This window comes from Vicugna pacos, chromosome 13 (assembly GCF_048564905.1).
Source record: "Vicugna pacos chromosome 13, VicPac4, whole genome shotgun sequence".
Taxonomy (NCBI): Eukaryota; Metazoa; Chordata; class Mammalia; order Artiodactyla; family Camelidae; genus Vicugna; species Vicugna pacos.
Genome location: NC_132999.1, coordinates 17556499 through 17577719, shown reverse-complemented (window position 1 = coordinate 17577719; position 21221 = coordinate 17556499). Strand labels below are relative to the sequence as shown.

General features: G+C 38.1%; 2 protein-coding genes across 11 annotated transcripts in view; one reads left to right on the top strand and one right to left on the bottom strand.

The window, feature by feature from the left end:
* Positions 1 to 4987, bottom strand: part of DNAI4 (dynein axonemal intermediate chain 4) — a 77680-nt gene extending 72693 nt beyond the window's left edge. For both annotated transcript variants that reach the window (XM_031683445.2, XM_072974243.1), the window contains exon 1: positions 4860 to 4987. In XM_031683445.2, the coding sequence (XP_031539305.1) occupies positions 4860 to 4906 (47 nt within the window). In that variant the 5' untranslated portion in view covers positions 4907 to 4987. The remainder of the gene's footprint in view (positions 1 to 4859) is intronic.
* The window catches only part of MIER1 (MIER1 transcriptional regulator), a 56229-nt gene continuing 39873 nt past the window's right edge, over positions 4866 to 21221 (top strand). The window contains exons 1-5 of one of the 9 annotated variants that reach the window (XM_031683452.2): positions 4866 to 5299; positions 6396 to 6496; positions 9185 to 9258; positions 19445 to 19469; positions 19603 to 19639. In XM_031683452.2, the coding sequence (XP_031539312.2) occupies positions 5032 to 5299; positions 6396 to 6496; positions 9185 to 9258; positions 19445 to 19469; positions 19603 to 19639 (505 nt within the window). In that variant the 5' untranslated portion in view covers positions 4866 to 5031. The other 8 variants (XM_072974246.1, XM_072974248.1, XM_072974247.1 and 5 more) reach the window with 8 other exon arrangements.

The window sequence follows — 21221 nt, the reverse complement described above, 5'->3', positions numbered from 1 at the left end:
ATGCTAGAAATTTATGGTACATATCTAGCTTTTCAACAGAAGTAAATTAGTGGGCAATAGATAGGATGACTTTCAGGAGATAAACACTTTGAAAGTTTTGCCTGAAAAATAGTCATGATACAAGAGGTTCTGTAGCTGTACATTCTTGAGTTTTCTGAAGCTGGGACCTAATCTATTTTGTTCATTCCTATATCTTCAGTATCTAGGGCAGTAGCTGGAAAATGTAAGGCATTCAGTTAGTATCTGTAGAATGAATACCTGATGATCATTTCTATGAAAAAACAGACTAATGACATTAAAAGCGTAAGTAAACACGTTCAGTTTTAGATATTATGAGTGATATCCGGGTGGAGCTGTTTGATAGCAGTTGAGAACTGAAGAGGAAAGTCAACTTCATGGGAAAGGAGAGCTGGAGATACAGATTTGAGAATCTTTGCATGGAGATGGTAATAAATGAACTGAGTTCCAAAATAAAAACCTAAAGACACAAAAAGAAATAGGGCCAAGGAGAGAAACTGGAGACGGAAAGAAAATAAAAACAGAAAAGAGGCATCTAGATCAGTAATAAGTGAAGCAGTAAGTTCAGGGTTAAGGAGGGGATGATCAGTATTGTCAAATGCTGCAGGGAGGTTAAAAAGTAAGAATGCCATTGAATTTGGTGACTTTTGAAACCTTTAAGTTACTCGTTATTGACCTCTGAATAATTTTCATACAGTCATGGAGACAACAGACTGCAAGGGTTAAAGAGTAAACATAGGTACTTTTGGTTTCTGTTCTGACACATAAAGGCTGTGAAAGTCATCAGTCCTATGCTCACAAGAAAAAAGGCTGGGGAGACTGAAAATCAATAGGTCTTCTTAGGTCCATCAGAGAACTGAGGTTACAGGCAAACCCTTGCACTGAAAAGGTGGATATGAAAAAGAAAACAGAGATTCACAACTTATTGGAAGCAGAAACTGCCACTGGAGCCAGCAAGTGGTAGGAAAACCTAAAAGGTGACTGACTAATTGCTGGAAATGAGTATTGACCAATTCAAAAGATAAAAACTCCTGAGGGCCCAGCCTTAGGGAAGCACCCACACTTTCGTTTTACCTTCATGAGCTCGACCAGACTCTTGGGATGAAGATCAGAGAAAAAAAATCTCTTGATAGTTCCAGCAGGGAGACAGGAAGTAACCATTTTGAAATAAACCCAGAATGTTTAGATTTCCTTAACAAAGGCCTGTCTCAAGGGAAAATTATTTACCAGAGCCTAACCAACATGGGGGAAGGGAAAGTCCATCTAAACTTTTCGTGCCACCTAAAGAGAACAATTCTGAGAAATGCTTGTGAAGGTCACAGCCCAGGGACAAAGTCCCACTAAAAGATTAAGACCTAATCATAGGATTATGGAACACTTCCTCTCCCCCATCGTACTACCACATCAATAGGGCTCCTGTATAACCACAGGATATTATAATGGATAGAACTGCAAGGCTCAGACTCTATTTAAGAAGGAGTCTCAAGAGAAACCTAAAAACCAGAGGAGACAAAAACAAGGACATTAGAGGAAACTGAAGCCTCAGAAACCTACAGATACAGCAGGCAACCTAATTCCTAGACAGATAAACATAAAATCTTACACTAAGGACTTATTTACCTCAGTTCATGTTCAGCTTTCAACAAAATACAAGGCATATCAAAGGCAAAAAAATCTGAAGAAACAAAGCAATCATTAGAGCCAAACTAAGACATGGCAGAGATTTTGCAACTGTCAAGAATGGGAATTTAAAATAATTATGATTAATATGCTAAGGATCCTAATGGGAAAAGTGAGTAACACGCAAGAACAGATGTAAACTCCATCCTAAAAAATCAAAAGGCAACGAATGAACGTGTAAAGAAATAGAATAGAGAAACTGGGCAGAGAAATAGGATAAAAGCGTTGAAGAAAGTATTAGTGGTTTCTACCACAATGGGAGAATACACCCAGTCCTCCAATTATGACTTTTTGATTTTATAGTGGTGTGAATGTGACATGCATTGCAGTGATGTGAATGTGACTGTACTTTGAATTTTTCTTTTCCCAGGCTAATGATACTCTGTACAATGACACTCTCTTGTGATGCTGGCAGCTAGTGGAAGCTCCCAGTCAGCCACACTGTCACGAAGCTAAACAATCGATATAGTTACAACCATTCTGTTTTCCACTTTCAGTACAGTATTCAATAAATTACATGAGATACTCAACACCTTATTATAACATAGGCTTTGTGTTAAATGATTTTGCCCAACTGCAGGCTAATGTAAATGTTCTGAGCATGTTTAAGGCAGGATAAGTGTATTGAACACATTTTCAACCTAACCCATTGACTTAGAATGGGTTTACTGAAACATAACCTCATTATAAGTTGAGGAAGATCTGTACTGTTAAGCCAATAAGAAAGATCCAATACAGGAAAAAACTGGAGTGACAAAAGTGGAAAACTGATAAAAACACATTTTATGAGATCCTTTCCAGGATCAGGATTGAGTCCTAAACTGAGGAAGATGAGAAATACTGTATTAGGTCAAACCAATGGTTGTATACTTTACTGTCTATGAAACTTTGTTTTAATTAGATAATATGGCTACCCCAGAAAGCAAAGGTTACACTACTTTTTATCTCTCAATCCACTCTTTCCTTAACAGATAAATCTCCTGTGAATTTGTCATTGTTTAAGTAATCCCCAAGGAATTTTTCTAACACTCTCTCAGATACTACAAGAGTTTTGTGACTTTTTAAAATTTTACATGAAATCAATTTAATTTTACTTTGAGATTTCCATAGCTACAAGTTAAAATGAAAACCAGACAAGATGAGCAATAAACAATGTTATTGAAGTACATATTCATTCATTCATTTGCTGTCAGCAAATATTTGAGTGCCTCCTTCATTCTAGGCAATAGCAGTGAACAAAACGAAAATCTCTGCCTTCACGAAGCACATCATAGCTCAGATGAAGACTGGTTAACAAACAAGTATATAAGAAACCAAACAGAAGTAAGTTTTCATAGAAAGGAATAAAGTAAGCTAAGGAATTGAAAGTGCTGGGAAGAGTATTATTATTTTATGTAGAGTAGTTAGAAGACTCTTTCCTAAGGTGACATCTGAAGGAAATAAGTGAATCATGGGATTACCAGGGGGTACAATATTCCGAAGAACAGCAAATGCACAGGCCCTGAAGTGGGAAAATGTGCCTGATATTGTTGTGGAATATGGAGTGTAATTAGCCAAGGGGAAAGAGTCCCAGTGAGATCCTGTGGGGCCCTGGAAGGATGTGAGCTTTTTCTCCGAGTGAAATGGGAAAAATTGGAGGCTTCTGAGAAGTGATTACCATGTTGAGGGGGATGGCAAGGAGACCATTTAGGTATTTACTGCAATATGACAGTGACTTACATTAGAGTGGTAGTTTGTATTGATTTTGCAGGTAGAATAATGGTAGAATCTGCCCATGGAGTGAGGTATTGAGAAGAGTAACCCAAGGTTTTTTACTGAGTAACTGGAAGAATGGAAATTGCCATTTACCTTAGTGGGAAAGACTGTAGAGTTGATCAGAGGGGGGAACTAAGTTCAGCTTCAAATATGAATTGAGATACCTTTTAACTTCTAATTGTACAGGTTTGATTTTAAGTCTATTTTCTTGAGCGAAGTGTTAGCTAGAGATATAAACTGGTAAATCACAAGTGTATACACGTTTTTAAATTTTATTTTTAAAATTTTTTGGAGGGGGAGATAATTAGGTTTATTTATTTGTTTATTTATTTATTTATGGGCGTGCTGGGGATTGAACCCAAGACCTTGAGCATGCTAACTAAGTAGGCATTTCTATACAGATAATTTTTAAAGGCAAGCCAACACCACCACCAAAGAGAAGAGGTTTAAAGACTGACCCCAGCAACATTCCAATATTTAGGCATGGGGAGGTCCCAGTAAAGTACTTTGAAAAGGAGTAGGCATAAACCAAGGAGAGAATTATGAAAGGAGTGGTGTCCCAGAAATCAAATGAAGTGATTCTAAACTCAAAAAGTGATTAACTAGAGCAAAGCTGGTGATGGGTGAGTTAATAAAGAAACTGAGACATGGCCATTGCCTTTGGGTGGACAGCTATTGCTGACCTTCACAAAAGCTCTTTTTTTGTGGAGTGGTAGGATGGACAAAAACCTGAGTACCATATTCAAGAGAGAAGGGAAGGTTCTCTCCCAAGACCTTTCAACAAATTCTGCTAAAGAAAGATTAGCTGAGCTGGAAGAGATTGGAGAGGGGAGACACTGAAGGTTGAAAAGACAGAACACAAGTGGTCTGGAAGTGTGGGAGAGTGAATGAATTAGGAAACTTCAGTGGAATTGCTGGCCATTTGAAGTTATAAGAGACAAATCCGTAGAGCTGTGTGCTTTTTTCCAGGCCCCATTTAACTGCTGCAGAACAATAGAACGTTGTAAGCTGTAATGAGTTTTAAGGTAGGATGGAGGCAGGAAAAAACCTTGACTACAGAGTATAGTAATGTTCAGTCTGGTGGCTCACAGAAGGTGAGAGGACTGAACATCTGGGCACAGCTTGGAGGCAACAAGCTTGAGACTACAGACCAAAAAAAAAAAAAAAAAAAAAAAGAACAGTGCTAGGAGAGGTGGTTCTAAACAAAGAGGTCCTTTGGTCCTTTTTCAGACAGCAAGCACAGCAGAAGGGGTTCGATAAAGGCCGTACCAGACCAAGGAAGGAGACACTACCGCCTAGGAGATTCGAGGGCTGCTGACTGAACACTGATGCAGCAAGAGATAGGATCTGAAAGGCCTCCCTCCGGCGCCTAAGGGATAGACTAAGGTTTTAGCGCCGGGACTTACACGGTGAGGTTCAGCTGCTTGCGGCTGTTTACCGGAGAGATGGGCATGGTGGCGACTGGCTGGCTGGAGAGTGGAAGACCACCCGCTTTCCCTGGCTGTTTCTGGAGTCCCTGTACCCCAAATCCCAGCGTTAGCGGCTCCGGCCGAGGCACTATAATGTTTGCCCGGCGTCATGGAGACGGTGGAGCCCTGGCTGAACAAGCGGCCGCGCGGTTGGCTGGCGGCTGGAGGCCGAGGAGGAGGGCGGAGGCGGAGGGGAGGGCAGAGGGTTGGTGGAGCAAGAGGAAGCTCCGGACGACGACTAGAAGAAGGAGGCGGGCGGCCCCGGCCCCAGGCCCCTCCCAGGCTCTTGAGTCTTCCCGGCTGCAGGCGGATGGATGGGGCTTCTTCAGGCGGTGGCGCCAGCAGCGAAGGTGGCGGCGGCAGCAGCGGCAGCGGCTGTAAGTGCAGCCTCCATAAACCGTCTTTCCTCTCCTAGTCCTGTTTGGGATAAGGGGCTCCCGAGATGTCCTCGGTCCCCTTTCCACCTTCCCCTCCCCCACCGCAGAATGCCGCCCGGAAGACCCTTAACTTCCGGGGAGGGGTTACGTGAAAGCTCCCGGCTCTATTCCCCTCCCCGAGTGGCGCCGGCCCCCCCCAAGGCGCATGCGCAGCGCTCCTCAGCCTCCCACCCCCGCCCAGCCGGGTCTTTTGCTTTGACGGTGGCGGCGGAGCCTATCTACCCCGGCGTCCACGGCGCGCCGGGAGTCCGCTGCGGAGTGAGTTCGCCTCGCCCTGTCCGCTTCCGCCCTTTTCTCCAGTCTGCCCCCAGAGCCTGTCGGGGTGGGGCTAAGCTGACCACCCCCCTGTGGCTCCGCCTCTTTTCCAATGTATCTCGGGTTCTGTCTCAACCTCGGGAGGCTCCGGCTCCCACTGCAACCCCTGTGGTGAGCCGGGTCCACCGCAAACTGGCTCTTTTGGAAGGGAGTGAGGTAGGGAAGAGAGGCTCGAAGAGGGCATTATTGTGAGGGAATGAAGTCCTCCCCGCCCGTAGGGGATCGCTGGCGACAGATGCCTCCTCTGCGTTTGAATGGCCTTGTTCTTTAAGCTTTTAATGGAAAGATCTCTGGTCTGGAGCCCATTTCTGGTCTTCGTTTGCTGTGTGACCTTGGGCGAATCACTACCCCTCTCTGGGCCCGTTATCCCTAAATCTTTCTCCAACACTAAAATCCTTAATTTTGCAGAAAAGCTTATGCAGTTACAAGACTGGCCCGTCTCCTGAGGCCGCTTAGCCGAAATGACCTGGAGTTGAGTGAACCTTTCTTCAGTCATGGGCGGAATGAGGCGACCTATTTATCGGGTCGCTTTGATTCCTTTACCATTGGTTGCAAATTGCATAACTCAAGGCTCATTAATGTTTTTCTAAAATTGTCATGGGGTTACTGTCCTAATTCCTGGCCATTTGTTTAAAGATTGAGACATAGTGAATGGTGAGCTTGCGACATCATCATGGTCTTTGGTCTCACTACTACTGAGGCTCTCTTTCCTTTGATCCAGATGGTGTGGTGGCTCGATTCTCCCAGTGCCTGGCTGAGTTTCGGACGTGGTTAAGAACCAACTGGTTGAGGTTCAATGCAGACAAGACGGATGTGATGCTGGTAGGCAGGGGCACACTTGGAGATTAAGGGAGGGAAAGTCCAAACTCCCTCAAGTAATATAAATGTTATATTATGCTTCCAGTGTTTGAGAACTGCTGATGGGCCAATGATTTCCAGAGTTTGGGTGAGATAAAAATAACATGTCAACAATATAAGAACTATCAAAATATCAGTTTGTGATAATCTGATAAAATGAGGTCACTGGATAAAACTCTTAACGAAGGAAAAACCAGAACTGTTCTTTGAAAAACCAAAAAGCTATAATACGTGTTTAGGGGTAGCATTAATAATAAAAATCAAACCAACAAAAAGATGGTGTTGATTGTTGCATAGATGTGGGGCTTCCAAATGTAATGAATTACTGCTTTGCAATGTACATTCTGCCTGCTAATGTAGAGGTAAAGCTCTCAATTTCTCTCAAATGTCATTTTAAAAAATGTTTTTGGCATTTAGGTATTTTCAACCAAATTAGTAGTTATCCTTAAATTTTTACCTGCATATTATGTATAGGCTGTAGTTTTAAATAAAAATTTTAGGAACGAATTTACAAAATAATCTCAAAGGGGGCTCATGGAGTCTGAAGATTGTTAGATATAGAACTTGGTTTTAGGGTTTTGAATGTACCATATTAATCTATTCCATTCAAATAGCCCCAGACTCTAAATTTTTACAGGTGTTTTCTTGGTGCATTTGAGAGGTGCCTTTTTGAATTGCATAACATGTTTATATAGTAAAGGTATATGTTACTTATATTCGAATCAGGCGTTGGTACTGAATAAAAGGTTATATTTCCTAGGTATATGTAAATTCCTAGGTTAATTTATTGGTTAGCTTAAGGTACTGATTGAAGTAAAATCGAGACCTTAAAATATTTTTGTTCATAGCAAAATAATAACTTTGACAGGGTTCGTGTGTGTGCATGTGTACTGCAGCCTCTATAAAACTGTTTAATAACTTTTTAATGGAGTATTCAGTAAATTCCTTAAAAATAATTTCCCAGTATAATAGCAGTTTTGAGTATCTTAATGTGGTAAAAGCTCATGTTACTTTGCCTGAAAGTAAGGAAGCCTTTAGGTGGGGAATGGGAGCTAAAGAGGCATTTATTCAGGCTTTGTGGAGTAATTTGTTTTGTTTTGGGACATTAGCCACAAACCTCACATGTAATTGGAATTAAATAGTCTACTACACAATTCTAACAGAACTACCATTTTGGATATCACAATAATAAAGACTATAAACTAATAACTTTAAACAACTCATAGGTAATGGTGAATTTTCTCATGCCTTCAACTTTGTAATGTTCTGTTTTTAGCTCATCTATTATCAATAGGTTTACAGATTATTTTTGTTAACCCAAGTATAAATACTGAGTGTTTGTATTTGAATACAAAGACGACATCTGTTGAATTAATCCAAAATGCTGAAGAACTCAGGGTAATGGGTGGAAGTAATAAGGAGGTAAATCATGAAAAGAAGAATGGTCTAAACATTAGAGCCGTTTTGAAAAGAGCAGCCTCTCCATGAGACAGTAAGTCACCGGAGGTGATTAAGCATAGGCAGAAAAGCCTGGCAGTGGGGAAACAGGATGAGAGCTTCCTACCTAGACAGGGTAGAAACTGACTATCAACCTCTAAGGTCCCATCCAACATTATGATTCTATGGTAATGAATAATTAATTCTTACATATTTGATACTGAAGACATAAGCAAGAGTTTTGAGAAAGACTTTGCTTTCCTTAAGATGGCTCCTACAGTTTTTAAAAATAAGTATGTCACTAGAATAAAATGGGATTAGAACTATACTAAATTTAGTAGTAATATGTTACAATATTGGAGCTGTTTCCTTTTACCTTTAGAATATTTGAACCTTAAGAAAAAATCACTGAACCCACGTTTACAAAAAAAAAGGAAGGAGAAAAATGTAGAGGGGATTTTCCCCCTAAGCAATAAAATGCCACTTAAAATTAGTAAAATTGATACACGATATGAATAAACTTGAAAGTCATTTATCAGTAAGATGGATATCTGTTCAAATATGTCCCAGACCTCAACATTCCTGACAATTTCACAATTCATTCAGTAGATTAAGGGATTTGCTCCCCACCTCTTTATCACAATTGGGATTTTTGTTGATGGTTTAACTGAAGAATCAAAGATTAAATGGGCTTAAGCAACTGAGTTATTCCTGTACCTTGCATTTTGACAACACTTTTTAATTTTCCTTTTGGTAACCAGTTAAATTTCATATGTTAGCTTTCGTATTTAAATGGATAATCCTCCTTCAACCAGATGGTTTTAGAAAGCCTGAGTTTCTACCTCTAGGCTCCTTATTCTTTTTATCTTTACCCACCTCAGGTCTGCGCACATCCATTGTTCTTTGCCTTCACAGCTGTTTCCATCAAGCATCTCAAAGTGAAAACTTTGAAAATGAACTGACTTGTAAAAAAGTCTTTTCTATTTCAAGTGCAAAGAACTAAGGTAATTCAACAGGGTTACTCTTAGAAACTATATACCTATGCTAAAATATTTATTATCCCAAGGAATCCTGAAAAATAAGGATTTTTTTATATAAGTATTCTAAAAAATAAAATGAAAATACTTACGGTACAGTTAATGGTAAAAATTGTTTGTAGATTTGGGAACCTTAAAGTTTTCCTTTCTCTTCTTTCCCTTGCTTTTCTTTCAGTAGAAAATGTGCATCAGATGTTTATGTTTAATTGGTTTACAGACTGTCTGTGGACTCTTTTCCTGTCAAATTACCAGGTAATGTCCTTTCACTTAGCAGCTACTTCATATACCTATAAATGCACAAAATATTCATGCACAAGTTATTGTTGGACATAAGAATTTCAAGTTAATGTTGACTCTTTGGAAATACGAAACTACTAATAGAGTCTAGCATTTTAAGGGAATACAAATAACTTAAAACAGCCTTCCCACATTGTGTTGTAAGTTAAGTATCAATTTAAAAATTGTATGTGTGCACATTTATGCAATATATTGTAGTGCTTGCATCAGATTATTTGGAGGGAATTATTTTCATATATAACTGACTTTGGTAGTCATTTCTGAAATTGCATTAAGAAGAACCCTTGAACATTTGGGGGGAATGTCTTTATGAAGTAAGACTTTTTAATTCCTGATTTAGTAAAATATGTTAGTGCACGTTTTAATAGCACGTTTTCATTACCCGGTATCTGCCTTAGTAATGGAAGTGAAACATGTTTGTTATTTCGCAATCATTGGCTCTGGCAATCATCAGAATTATCATCAAAGCCAATTGGCAGTTCTAGGACAATACATTAACAGAAACTTTTAAATTGCAGGCATTTCAGGGATTGCAAATAAGCAAATTCTCCCTCCATGCAGTGGAGTCGGAAATTATTTATATCCATCAAAGAGCAGCTTGTTAGTATTTCACATTTAAAAATTTTCTCTAGTGCAGAATTCAGCTGTTGCACAATTATGTTGCTACTGGCATTGCAGAAGGTGTATGAGGAAAAGCAAATGGGATACACGGATGGCAGACCACTTAGCGCAAACCCTTTTCTTAATCTCTGCTCTGACCTCTAAGATTTCAGAATATGGGATTTTACATTTCCTGTCAGGAATCAACCGAGAGAAACATTTGTCAAGGGATAAGCGCTTTCAAAGCGCACTACTTGCCGTTGTTGCATCACAGCAACAACCGTTTTCCAACAAATGCACTTCAAAAAAAACCTACGTGTAGAACGTAATGTAGCTTTTCCCCTGCGACGTGAATGCTGAACGCGGCTCCTTTAGCTCCTTTCCTTGACCTCTCCAGTCCCTAGAGCCCTCTCCCGGGCTGGAGTCTCGGATCTGCTAAGGCACGGGAGGTGCCTGGCGCCTAGACGCCCACCTCCCCCCACACCCACCTTGACTCCGCCCCCTCCGAGTTCCTCCCGGGGAGGGCTGCCTCGGGGCCTCGCGCGCTCGCTCCTGTTCCCGCGCGCGCGCCGGCCTTTTCCCTCCAGTCCAGCTCCGCCCGGGCGCCGCGAGGGGGCGGAGTGGGGTGTGGTGGGCGCGCTCGGGCGGCTCCTGCGCGTTCCCGCCGAGGCAGCGGCGGCGGGAGCGGCAGAGACGGCGGCGGCAGCGGCTGGAGTCCCGCTGCCGAGTCTCACATCCGGGTTCTGGCCGTGACCCAGCTGCGACCGCCGCGGAGATGTGACCCGACAGTACGGCAAATATGGCGGAGGTAAGGGAGCGAGCTCCCCCTCCCCGTCCCGGAGCCGGGCGCCCCCGGGTCCGGGCCGGGGAGGAGTGGAGTGGGCCTGGCTAGGAGAGGCCCAGCCCTGCTGGCGCCACTGCCCACCTGTTGTCCGGAACAGGCCGCGCTCTGGGCGGGAGCTTTCCGTGGAACTTAGTTGGGATGGGTCCGGGGGTAGGAGGACGCGGAGGCGTAGTTGGACTTCGGGGGCAGTTTGAAGGGTCGAGTGAAGCGTAGTAGTGCGTGCAGAGAGGGACGAGGGGGAGGGGGCGCCTGCGGGCCGTGGCGCCTGTGGCGCAACTTCGCCGGCCGGTGCTGGGGCCGGGAGAGGAGCTGCTGCTTCCTCTTCTTGCGAAGTTTCTTCCCTCCCTAACCGAGATGCTGTTGCGCCCTTCTGCGTTACCCCCACCAGTTTGCTACTCACATCCCGTCTCTGTTGGGAAAAACCTAAGGAAAACGGCTTGTGATTAATCCTGTAATTTTCTTGCTGGTGACCAGATGAGCGTGGAGAAATGAACGTGGTCTTTCGCAATCCTTGGGTCTCGGTTGGGGGAGTCTCCCCATTTCTTCAGACATTGCCCCGTCTTCCCCCATAGGACCTTTTTCTCTACATTTCTTAAGAGTTGCTTTCTCCCTTTCTTACTCTCCATCACTTTCCAGGCATTTTTCCCCCTTCCAAATCAAGGCTGTCTATTCTTGTGTTCTTTCTCTTACAATTTCTTTCCCCTTAGGGAAGAATTTTTTTTTCCCTTTTGCTCTTTTTCTAGTAAACGAGTTTCCAAAGCCCCCTTTCTTCGGTAGTGAGTTTTTACATTTTGGGACCTCAAATCGGTAGGCAAGCAACCCGTTAAAATTAATTTAAATTTGGCTTATGTTAACTAGAGATTTAAATTTCTGCCTATCATTTAAACCTTTAAGCTTTTTTTTTTTTTTTTGCCTTTTCCCCCTTATTCTTTCGATTTCCTTTATTCGCTGGAGTTCAAGAGGCGATATATTTGGACTTTTATGTCTTTGAGTAAAGCCACTCTCAAATGATTGATAAGGCTTTTTTCTTTCTTGTGAGAATTACCATTTCCATTGTCTTAGAGGCGCCTAAAAACAGATTCAGGAAGTAGGTGGTTATAGTTACCATTCAACCCCCAATTTTCGTCTTCATTATTTGCTAAATGAAGTCAATGGTGAGTACGCTTTTATCAATACCATATTTCCTTTCTAAACTCTGAAATACAGAAACATAGGTTATGGAAAAAATATTAATTTGGAAGCCTTTTCAAGTACCTGTTGAGTGGAGGGACTTTAACAGTTTTCTGGGGTGTCTCTTGGAGTCCTCCTTTCTTTTTGGAAACTGACTTTATGTCCTGGAGTATTTGCTTTTAAAAGAGAAAGAGAGATTACTGTAGCAGGATTGTTCGCTGCCAGTACTATTTTTTAAATTTTAATATTTCTGATTGAAAACTAAACTTAGATCTTTAGATTTATTTCCATTTCTCTTGCTCTTTGTGGTTAAAGAATTGTATTTCACGGAATATGAGTTGGAGAAAACGTAGTTTGTATTTCACTTAAATGAGACTGGATTTATTCCACTGGGCTGAAAGAATCTTAGTCTTGGTGAGGTTCTTAAATGTTTCTTTCCTTCATAGGTAAGCCGGGAAGGAGTCTATGTAGTTGGATTTACATATATTTTGTTAAATATGTAAATATATTTGCATTCAGTGGATTCCCCCCTTTCACTGTATTCCCATTAGATAAGCAGCATTGTGCTGTATTTGGTAATGTGATTTCTTCCCTTGTAGTGCTGCTCACAATGGTTTGAGCTTTAAGATCTGTAGTTATATTTTAAAGCAAGATATTATTGATGGGACAGAGTTTAGTGTATGAAAATACAGTAAATTTTCAGCTTAAAAAACCCTTACCCAGAAATTTTCACTGCCCAGCATGCTGACAACTTAGTATGTAAGTAAAAGCATTTTAACAGTTTATTCGATTTAGAGATTAAAAATGATTGCATTCATGTAAGAGGAAAAGCAGTATTTTGAATCACTAATCATTTCGTAATATTTTCAAGTGTATATTTTAGTTTTCTTAAAAATTGTATCACTTGGAGACTGGAACTCTCCATGTTCTGTAGGAACGCACGGATGGCTCAACTTCAAGAAGAAACCTGAATTTTGTTTTCAGTGCATTTTTTTTTAATAGTGATGTGGTATCTTTTAAAAATTCATTTTTTATATTCAGTTACTTGTAGATGGTTTTGTTTATAGTGAATATAGTGAATTTGGAGGAAGAGTGGAGGAACTTTCATCTGAATCTTACAAAAAATATAGGACAGGTGAAGTGGTGAAAGGTAAAATTAATTTGCAATTTTCCTATCAGTATTTTAGTAATTAGACTGGTTTTAGAGAGTAGTCATTTTAAAAATTAGTTGAAAGAGAAATGTTTGGTTTATAGAGTGCTTTTACTTGCTTTTGTGTGAGCTCTCAGGAGGTTCCTTCTTTATGATGCCAGCATAAAGCATGTGATAGAATAATTCAAGTGCTTGCACCTTTTGGTTAAGGAGACCTGAGGATTGACACTAACTGGTAAAATTACAGTAAGTGCAGCGTGACAATATGCATTTATTTGGTGAATCTGAGGGAAAACAGGTTATTGAAGAAACATGTCTCCTGAGATAAATGTAGTTATTATGCTTCTGGGCTTTTTTGCTGTTGGTTTTTCCTACATAGGAGAATGACCCTGACCTTGTTTTTCCAGAAGAATATTTAATTCTTAAATATGAATTGCTTTAGATGTAAATACAAATACTGCTTTTTCATACTTGATCTGATCATCTTAGTTCATAATAGGAAGTATGTATTTAATAGTTCTTGAAATTGTAGTAACATTAAAAGTATATTTAATGTATTTAAAAGTAATGGCATATGCTCCCTTTCCTAATACTTTTTAATAATTTCTCATTGCTTATTATCCTTTAAAATTTTTAATCAACGCTCTCCTAGTCACACTTAAAGGAGAGAAATTATAGGGTAGTAGCAGTTTTACAAAGGCGGCGAAATAAAAAATAAGAGGAAGAAATAGTCGATCCTTTGGGTTTTTTAAGGAATGTGGTGTAGGGACCTTTGGGAATGAACAATTTGTCTTTTATTTCAGAGTTTGTAAACACTTGAGGGACTTCCTTTTCAGGGAAGAAAAGCCACAGTATAGTGCAAGACTTGTCTTTTTTACCTAGGCCATGTTGTTGTCTCATAAAGAGAAGAAAATTTAATGGGTTTGCTATTAATATGTTAGTTTTAAGTATTTTAGTATTTCCCAAAATAATACATAGTCTTATTTATTCATTATCACATCCTTCCATTCGGTTCTCCTAAAAATAGACTCCTCGTTTAGCATTTTTTGAGGGTACTTGGATTTTGTTTTTAAGGAAATAGGATCATCTCGACTGCTGTTCTTGATAGTGTTTAATTTCTACTCTAAACAAAACTTGTTTCACTGCAATGAATTTAGGCCTTAAATAATTCTCTATACTGCTAATGAAAAAAATTTGAGTATTTATACTTGAGAGCTATTAAAGATATATCCAAAGTACTTGACACTAATGCATGAAAGTCATAAAAAGTTCTAATTCAGAACGAGTCATGGTCAAGACACTTGATAAGGTAGGAAAGATAAGTTGGGAAATATAGAAGTGAGTTACTTTTAGAGAATTCTTGAGACTAATCATTTTCCCAAATAATTCAGAAATACAACACTGCCATTGAAACTTCAGCGTGTCTTTATGAAATGCAATCAGGTATATAGAAATTTCTTGCTTGGAGTTAAGATGGAGTCCCTGTATATTTCAGAGAATTTGCAAATGATTTCAAAATTCATTGCAGTGATTAAGTTCACCTATCAGTTGTTAACCTGGGACCCATTCTTTTGACTTACGCTGTGGCTTAGAATGGCTGTTACAATTATGTTTATATAGATATGAAATTCATAAAGTAGCACCCCCCAATAGCTTTTTGCAAATTGAGATCATCTTTTCCCAATAGTCCTAGATTAAAAAAAAAACAACTGAGAAGAGTCTGTTAAACATATCCCATCCATCTAACTAAGTACTCCTCAGTAGTGTTACGTCTCTTAAGCAATTTATAATAAAAGTAAAGGACTTAGATCTCAAAGGAAATTGAACTAAACTTGAAATCTAAATCTTTTCATCTAAGGGAAAATGAAACTGAGCAGAAAGTTTATATAATTTGTCCTAGATCATGCAGTTTGTCTGTGGCACGGTTAAGGCTTGGAACCTAGTAGGCTTCTGAATTCCTAGTGCTTAGTAATAGCAATTTATCCTCTAAATTATTACTACTGTAGTAAATTTTCTAATTTTAACTCTAAGACTTTCTTAACCTCATTTATGCCCCAGAATTATTCTGAGTAACAGTAAAGTTAAACAGTTTAATTTTGTATGGAGGAAGAGAGGGATGTTGAGCCCTTGACACAGGGTCCCCAACTCCCTTCTGTCTTCACCCCTGTCGCTGTGAGAATCTCTGATTTAGTGTCCACATTACTAAGTAGGTAATAATAATACTTAAATGGTGGTGGAATGGGTTTAAGGGGAACAATTAGTTCATACAGTAATACTCATTGAAAATACTCTTTTGATTGCCTAGAATAAAAGAGTAATGATTACTTTTGTGGTTTTACTACCTTATTTACTTATTTATGTTTTCATAATGGTGATATTCTAGTTAGTTGATCTTTTACTCTCCCAACTTATAGTTTCCTGGTATATGAGATATTTCTTACCGTGGTCTAGAAAAATGCAGAAGAGAAACATTTGAATGAGTCTGAGGCATTGAGTATTTGTTACAACTGTTAGCAACTTGATCAGCTAAATCATATATATGGGTGAAGGTATAAAAGTTAACAGTTCATTTTTTAATTTGATTTAGCATACTCAAACTCTGTGTCTATCTCTCTAATGTTTTCTGTCTCAGATAAAACAACTATGAGTACCTAAAAGAAAACTAGGTTATTTTTCAAAATTACAGACTTGTTACAAAAAAGGCAAATACTAGGTTTTCTTGAAAATCTAAAAGTAAAGGAAAAAAGTGAAAATGGCTCATAATTCCACAAGATAATCTCCTCTAGCTTTCTTTTTGAAAACGGAGTTATTCTTGCAAGTGGTTAAAAAATTCCACAGTACAGAAAGGTATAAAATGAAAAAAGCCTTCTTCAACCCATGTTCTAGAGGTAACCATTGTTAACAGATTCTTGTGTATCCTCTTGGGTGAAAACTTTTTCTGTTTATTCCAGCCCAATTTAATCCCTCCTCGGAACTTTTTTACTCCTAATGTTTATAAATATCTATCTATCTATCTGTTTAGATACATGTACACATACATATTTTTAAGCATTTTTTCTCAATCTACACAAACAAAACTGTTGAGTTCTTTTTAATAAATTAATAGTATTCCCTTGCTTGGAAGAACTGTATTTCATTTCTAACTAGTTAAATGATGGACTTTAAATTTTTTCCCAACTTTCTGCCATGGACAACTTCATGGTAATGAATGTTACGTACATATGTCTCAGTGTGCTTCTTATTAGGCATATCAGTAGAGTAAGTTCACGTTGGCAAGATGATCTCCATAATGCTTAGATCAACTCTTATTTCTACCAGTAATGTCTGAGTGCATTTTTAAATTACATTTTAATCCCCAGTGTAAAATCTTCTTTACTGCTCAGGTTTTATAATTTGAGCTTTTTCTGAAAACAGATATTGCTACAAATGAGTACCTGTTTAACTTTAGTTTTATTTTTTCTCCCTCCTTCCTCCTTTCTAATTTACTGTAGTCATTAATGGTAGACGTTGTAGTTGTCCTGGAGGGTATTATCAGAGACACCAGTTCCTAATGAGACATAGATAATAGTCTGACATGACAGATGACAACTTGCAGTCACATTTTAAACATGCTTTGAATAGATGAAAACCACTTTAGAAATACAGAGAAAGTAAGAGAGAAGAGGAGAAAGGTAAACAGAAATTTTTTTTTTTACATAGTTGTTTCCTTGGGAGGTATAGAAGGGAGGACCTTCACTACCTTCCGTGGAACCTTGTTCAAGTCAGTTTATCTCCCTGGGTTTGCTAACCTATAAAATGAGATAGGTGGGGCAGGCATTACTGCTAGGTTTATGATCAAGTACCTATACATTTGAAAATATGCAGTACTATAAAAACATAGTTTGGTTCTGCTGTTCTTTTAAATACCTAAATAAAAAAATGCCCTCATTTTATACTGAAATTTCCTGTTTTAGGATAACTAAACCCGTATTTTATTTGAAAGATAATCACTTTGTTGGTTGGGCAAAAATGATGTTTATAGTATAAACTATTTTCAAATGCCTTTTTTCCAGAAGCTCTCTTTGGTTTAACTTTCAGGAAATCGATCTCACTCCCATCCTACTCTGGTCGATACAGTGGAATTTTATTTTAAACACAGAGTACTAAAATATGTATCTACAGGCAAACCATCCCTACTTCCCCCTACAAGGATCCTAATCTAGCTATACCATCCGTCAAATCATGGTTATTGAAACATTCTAGTATGTCTGACTTAATATAATTAGTGCTACCTTTGAGCACTGGGTGTTCTACTTTATGCCAGCTATGCTTACAAATGCTCCCAGTCCTCTAAACATTTGATGATGAATAGAAAATATTTGGGGCCTTTTTCAGAACATTAAAGTGGTAACTATTTACCAGTAAAACAACAATCAGTATGGGATTTATTGGCATTTAGCACAGTTTCAGTCCTTTTACAAACTGAAGTATATAGATGCCAGTCACAATTCAGTATCTATTCTTGCCAATATCTAATAAGATCAATGAAAATGTACCTTTTATTCAGTAGAATAACTTATTTTTAATCAGCCTTTTTTATCAGAAGACTATTAAATAGAATAATTATGGGAGTGTTCAGAAAGAGCCAAATGCTCAAAGAACTATTTCTTTTAAGCTAATTTGAAGAAAATGCTGTTTTTTCTTATTTATGCCATGTAAACCTATTTCAGAAGTTTACTAAGGAGGAAAAACAGCATTATGAAGGCTGTTCTGTGTATAGTGAACCTGGAACCAGATGAAGGTAGTCCTTAACATTGCTGTAGCCTGGGACAGAAGTTGTGCTTTTAAACTTGGGAAATAAAATATAATTGCATGAAATAAAAGTGGGTTAATATTTTAAAATACTGATTTGCTGTGTAATAATTTGTGTCGTGGTTAAATCCATTTTGAGCTAGAAGTGTGTAATCCTGTTCAAAAGATGTTAATAAACAAAATAAAAACCCTTTTTATGGTTACATTATTCTCTGTACAGCTTCCCATTAGAGGAACCTAGTTAAAAAGTAATACTTTTTGTTTTGACTCGTTGTGGAAGCATAACTTTTAAATAAAGATATTGATGTGACACTTGAAAATATCTAATACTGAATAGTCAGTCTTTTGTTAGCCTAAGACAATGCTATGGACAAGAACCATTCTCTTGTAAGAAAAGGGGAAAAAAAAGGACCCTTGGAAAAGTATGCCTCAGAAGAGTCAGAGTCACCACGTGGACTCTTGCCTGTCATACTTATTACAATAGCATAATGAGGACAGTTTACAAAATGGAGTTTTAACACCTTGTAAGAATTTGTCTTAGATGCCTAGCTTTTGAAAAATTGAGCACTTAACTAATTTCTATTTTGTTCTTCTTGTCTCTCTGCCATGTTGCTTAGCAGAAAAAAGGAAAATACTAGAATATCCGTCTCTTTGCTAGTGCTTTTGGCTCTCCAGCATCTCTGACTTCTAATGAGTATGAAATAGATAGCTCAGAATGAATAGGCAAGATTTTAGTTATAAAGTTTATGTCATTTGAAGCATCTTTGAATTTTTGTTACTGAATTTGTTTTATAGGAGTTGATATTTGTAGATGATTTGTTTATAATTGTTAATTAACTGAATTAAGATATAAAACACAGCTACAAACTGTCGAGTGCTGATAATACTAAAAAAGTTGCTAACAATTTTATCTCTAAATTTTCCAAATGCTTGTAATTTATGAGAGGTAGAATGCTACAGTAGAAGGAACATTATAATTGGGACTGTTTGCGATCTTCCATTAGATAACTTAACCTCTCTTGACTTTAGCTTGAAAGGTTGCTAATGCTGTGGTAATTTAAAAGTATGTTGTTTGTTAGTAAAGTTAACCCAGTGAAAAGTTTGGTGCTTAAGAAACATTTTAATTTCCCTCTGCTTTCTTACAGCATATTTTTTGTCTGAGATAATGTTTTAAATTGTTTCTGCCTCTTCACACTCATTTTAAGCTAGAGACCAGCTTGATAGCAAAACTTGGGTATAGTTTTCCCTGTGTTGATAGGAGAGAATATTCAGAGAATTCCAAGACCTAAAATCTTATCTCTTAAACCACATGTTAGGAGAAACATATTTGCTTTTAAAAACAGAATCAATTCCATATTATTATTTTTGTTCCTAAGTTCAGGAATGTTTTAGACTTTCTCTATGTTTAAATAAACATAATGTTAGAGTAGGAATTATACAGGAAGTTTTAGTTTGTCTTAGACAATTCAGACATTAAAACTTAACTAGTTTTTTTGTGTCATATCATTTGAATAATTCCTGTAGTGTTTGTAAAGACTTACTACACAAAAATGCTAATTTTTCTTCTTTTTTCCCCCTCCCCTCAGCCATCTGTTGAGTCTTCAAGTCCAGGTAAGTATTTTCTATATATTTTATAATCTCTATTTGACTAACATTTGTCCTGTTAGTTACATAAAGGCTAGAGAAGTTAGACTGTCATCTGACTTGCTTTTCTTCTGACTGCTTCTTTTCTCTGGGGAAAAAGAAATGGATGAAATATTTGACTGCCCATGAAAGTACAGGTGAGGCTGCTATGAGTTCAACCTCATGACTATTTGTGGCTTCTTTCTATCTCTCTCTCTGTTCTTTCTTTCTTCTTTCCTTCCTTCTTTCTTTCTTTTGATGAATTGCCACATCTATTTTGTGTAGTTTTTAATTGCTGTTTGATTTGAGTTATATTTGAAGTGTATTGTTAATGCATCTAATGAGGGAAAAGTAAGATTCAACAAATGATTGTTGTTGTAAATTAAGGAAGTTATGTTTAGGTTTGAATAGGATCAAGTTTTACCTTCTGACCATGTATCTTTAGATTTTTGTATTCTCCAAATACAGTATAGATTCATTTTTTTTCTCTAACGTAGAGGCTGCAAACATGTTATCTCTGGACCAGATCTGGGCCACAAATGTTTTTTTGTTTGGCCAGTGTAGTCAGCTGAAAAAATTGTGGAGTATTTTGTATAAAATCTGCATTTAGGCTTCTCATGATCAGTCAGAGGTCCTGGCATGCTTGGGTACATCATTCCTGTGTGGCAGCAATTGGTTAGAAGTAAATAGCAGTCAGGAAAGAGTCTGGTAGTATTCCTTCTGCCTCAGTGCCCAGGGATTTTACCAGGAGAGAGGACTGCCTTCTGCAGTGGGGTAGGCAGAGTAAGAAGGCGCCTGATGTAGCTAAAGAGTGAGAACCGGAGCTCTCTGAGACATGGTAACATTTTATTTGAAAACATCTCACATTGAATATTTAGCAATGGCGTATTACTGACCTTTTCAGATTATTGAAGCAATCACCTTTCTGTGTTTTCATTTTAGAAAGTTTGGGGAAATGCTTGACATAGTATAATCCTGCTTTAATCGTTCAGGGTCCATTTTATGAACACAAATCATTGTGCTCTGTGTGCATCGGGTGCATCAGGTAGGAGTTGGACTGGAATACTTCCAGGTCTCTTCTAAATGACTACTGTACTTTACTGACAATTGATTTTGTCACATTTATTTCAGCTGAAAATGTCTAATATGCTTGGAAGTGAAGTACATTAGGCTTTCTGACATTTTTGAAACTGAGTTTTTTTTTTCCAACTTCCTGGCTAATAAAATATGTTCTGGATGGAAGCAGGTTGGAAGAAGTTGGAAGCAGTCTGACCTCAGATTTGATTACAGTGCTTTTTTAGGATATGGAATTGTTTCTAATTTTTTTTTTCTTTCAAATACAAAAATCTGTTTTTAAATCTTTTTTCAAATACAAAAATGTTTCAGTTATTTTTGTAATGTTGTGACATTGCACAAAGACTGAGCTTTAGACATTTTTCTATGAATTATCACGCCATTTGTCAGATAATACATACATACATAAAAATAATTACTCCAAAAGTGATATTAATAAATGACTTTCTCAATTTCCATTGGATTTCAATCAGTCTAGGCTGAATTGGAAGAGTAGTGGAGCTTGAAGAACACAAATGTCTTTAATAGCCTTTATTACTTGCTAAATACTTATACAAATAGATTGAATTTTTTAAATTGTTTTCAGACTAAGGAAGATCTTCTGAGGTAGACAACGTTTATGATATCAGGCTTCTGTCCAAGGAAATGTTTATTGTTCTTATAAGT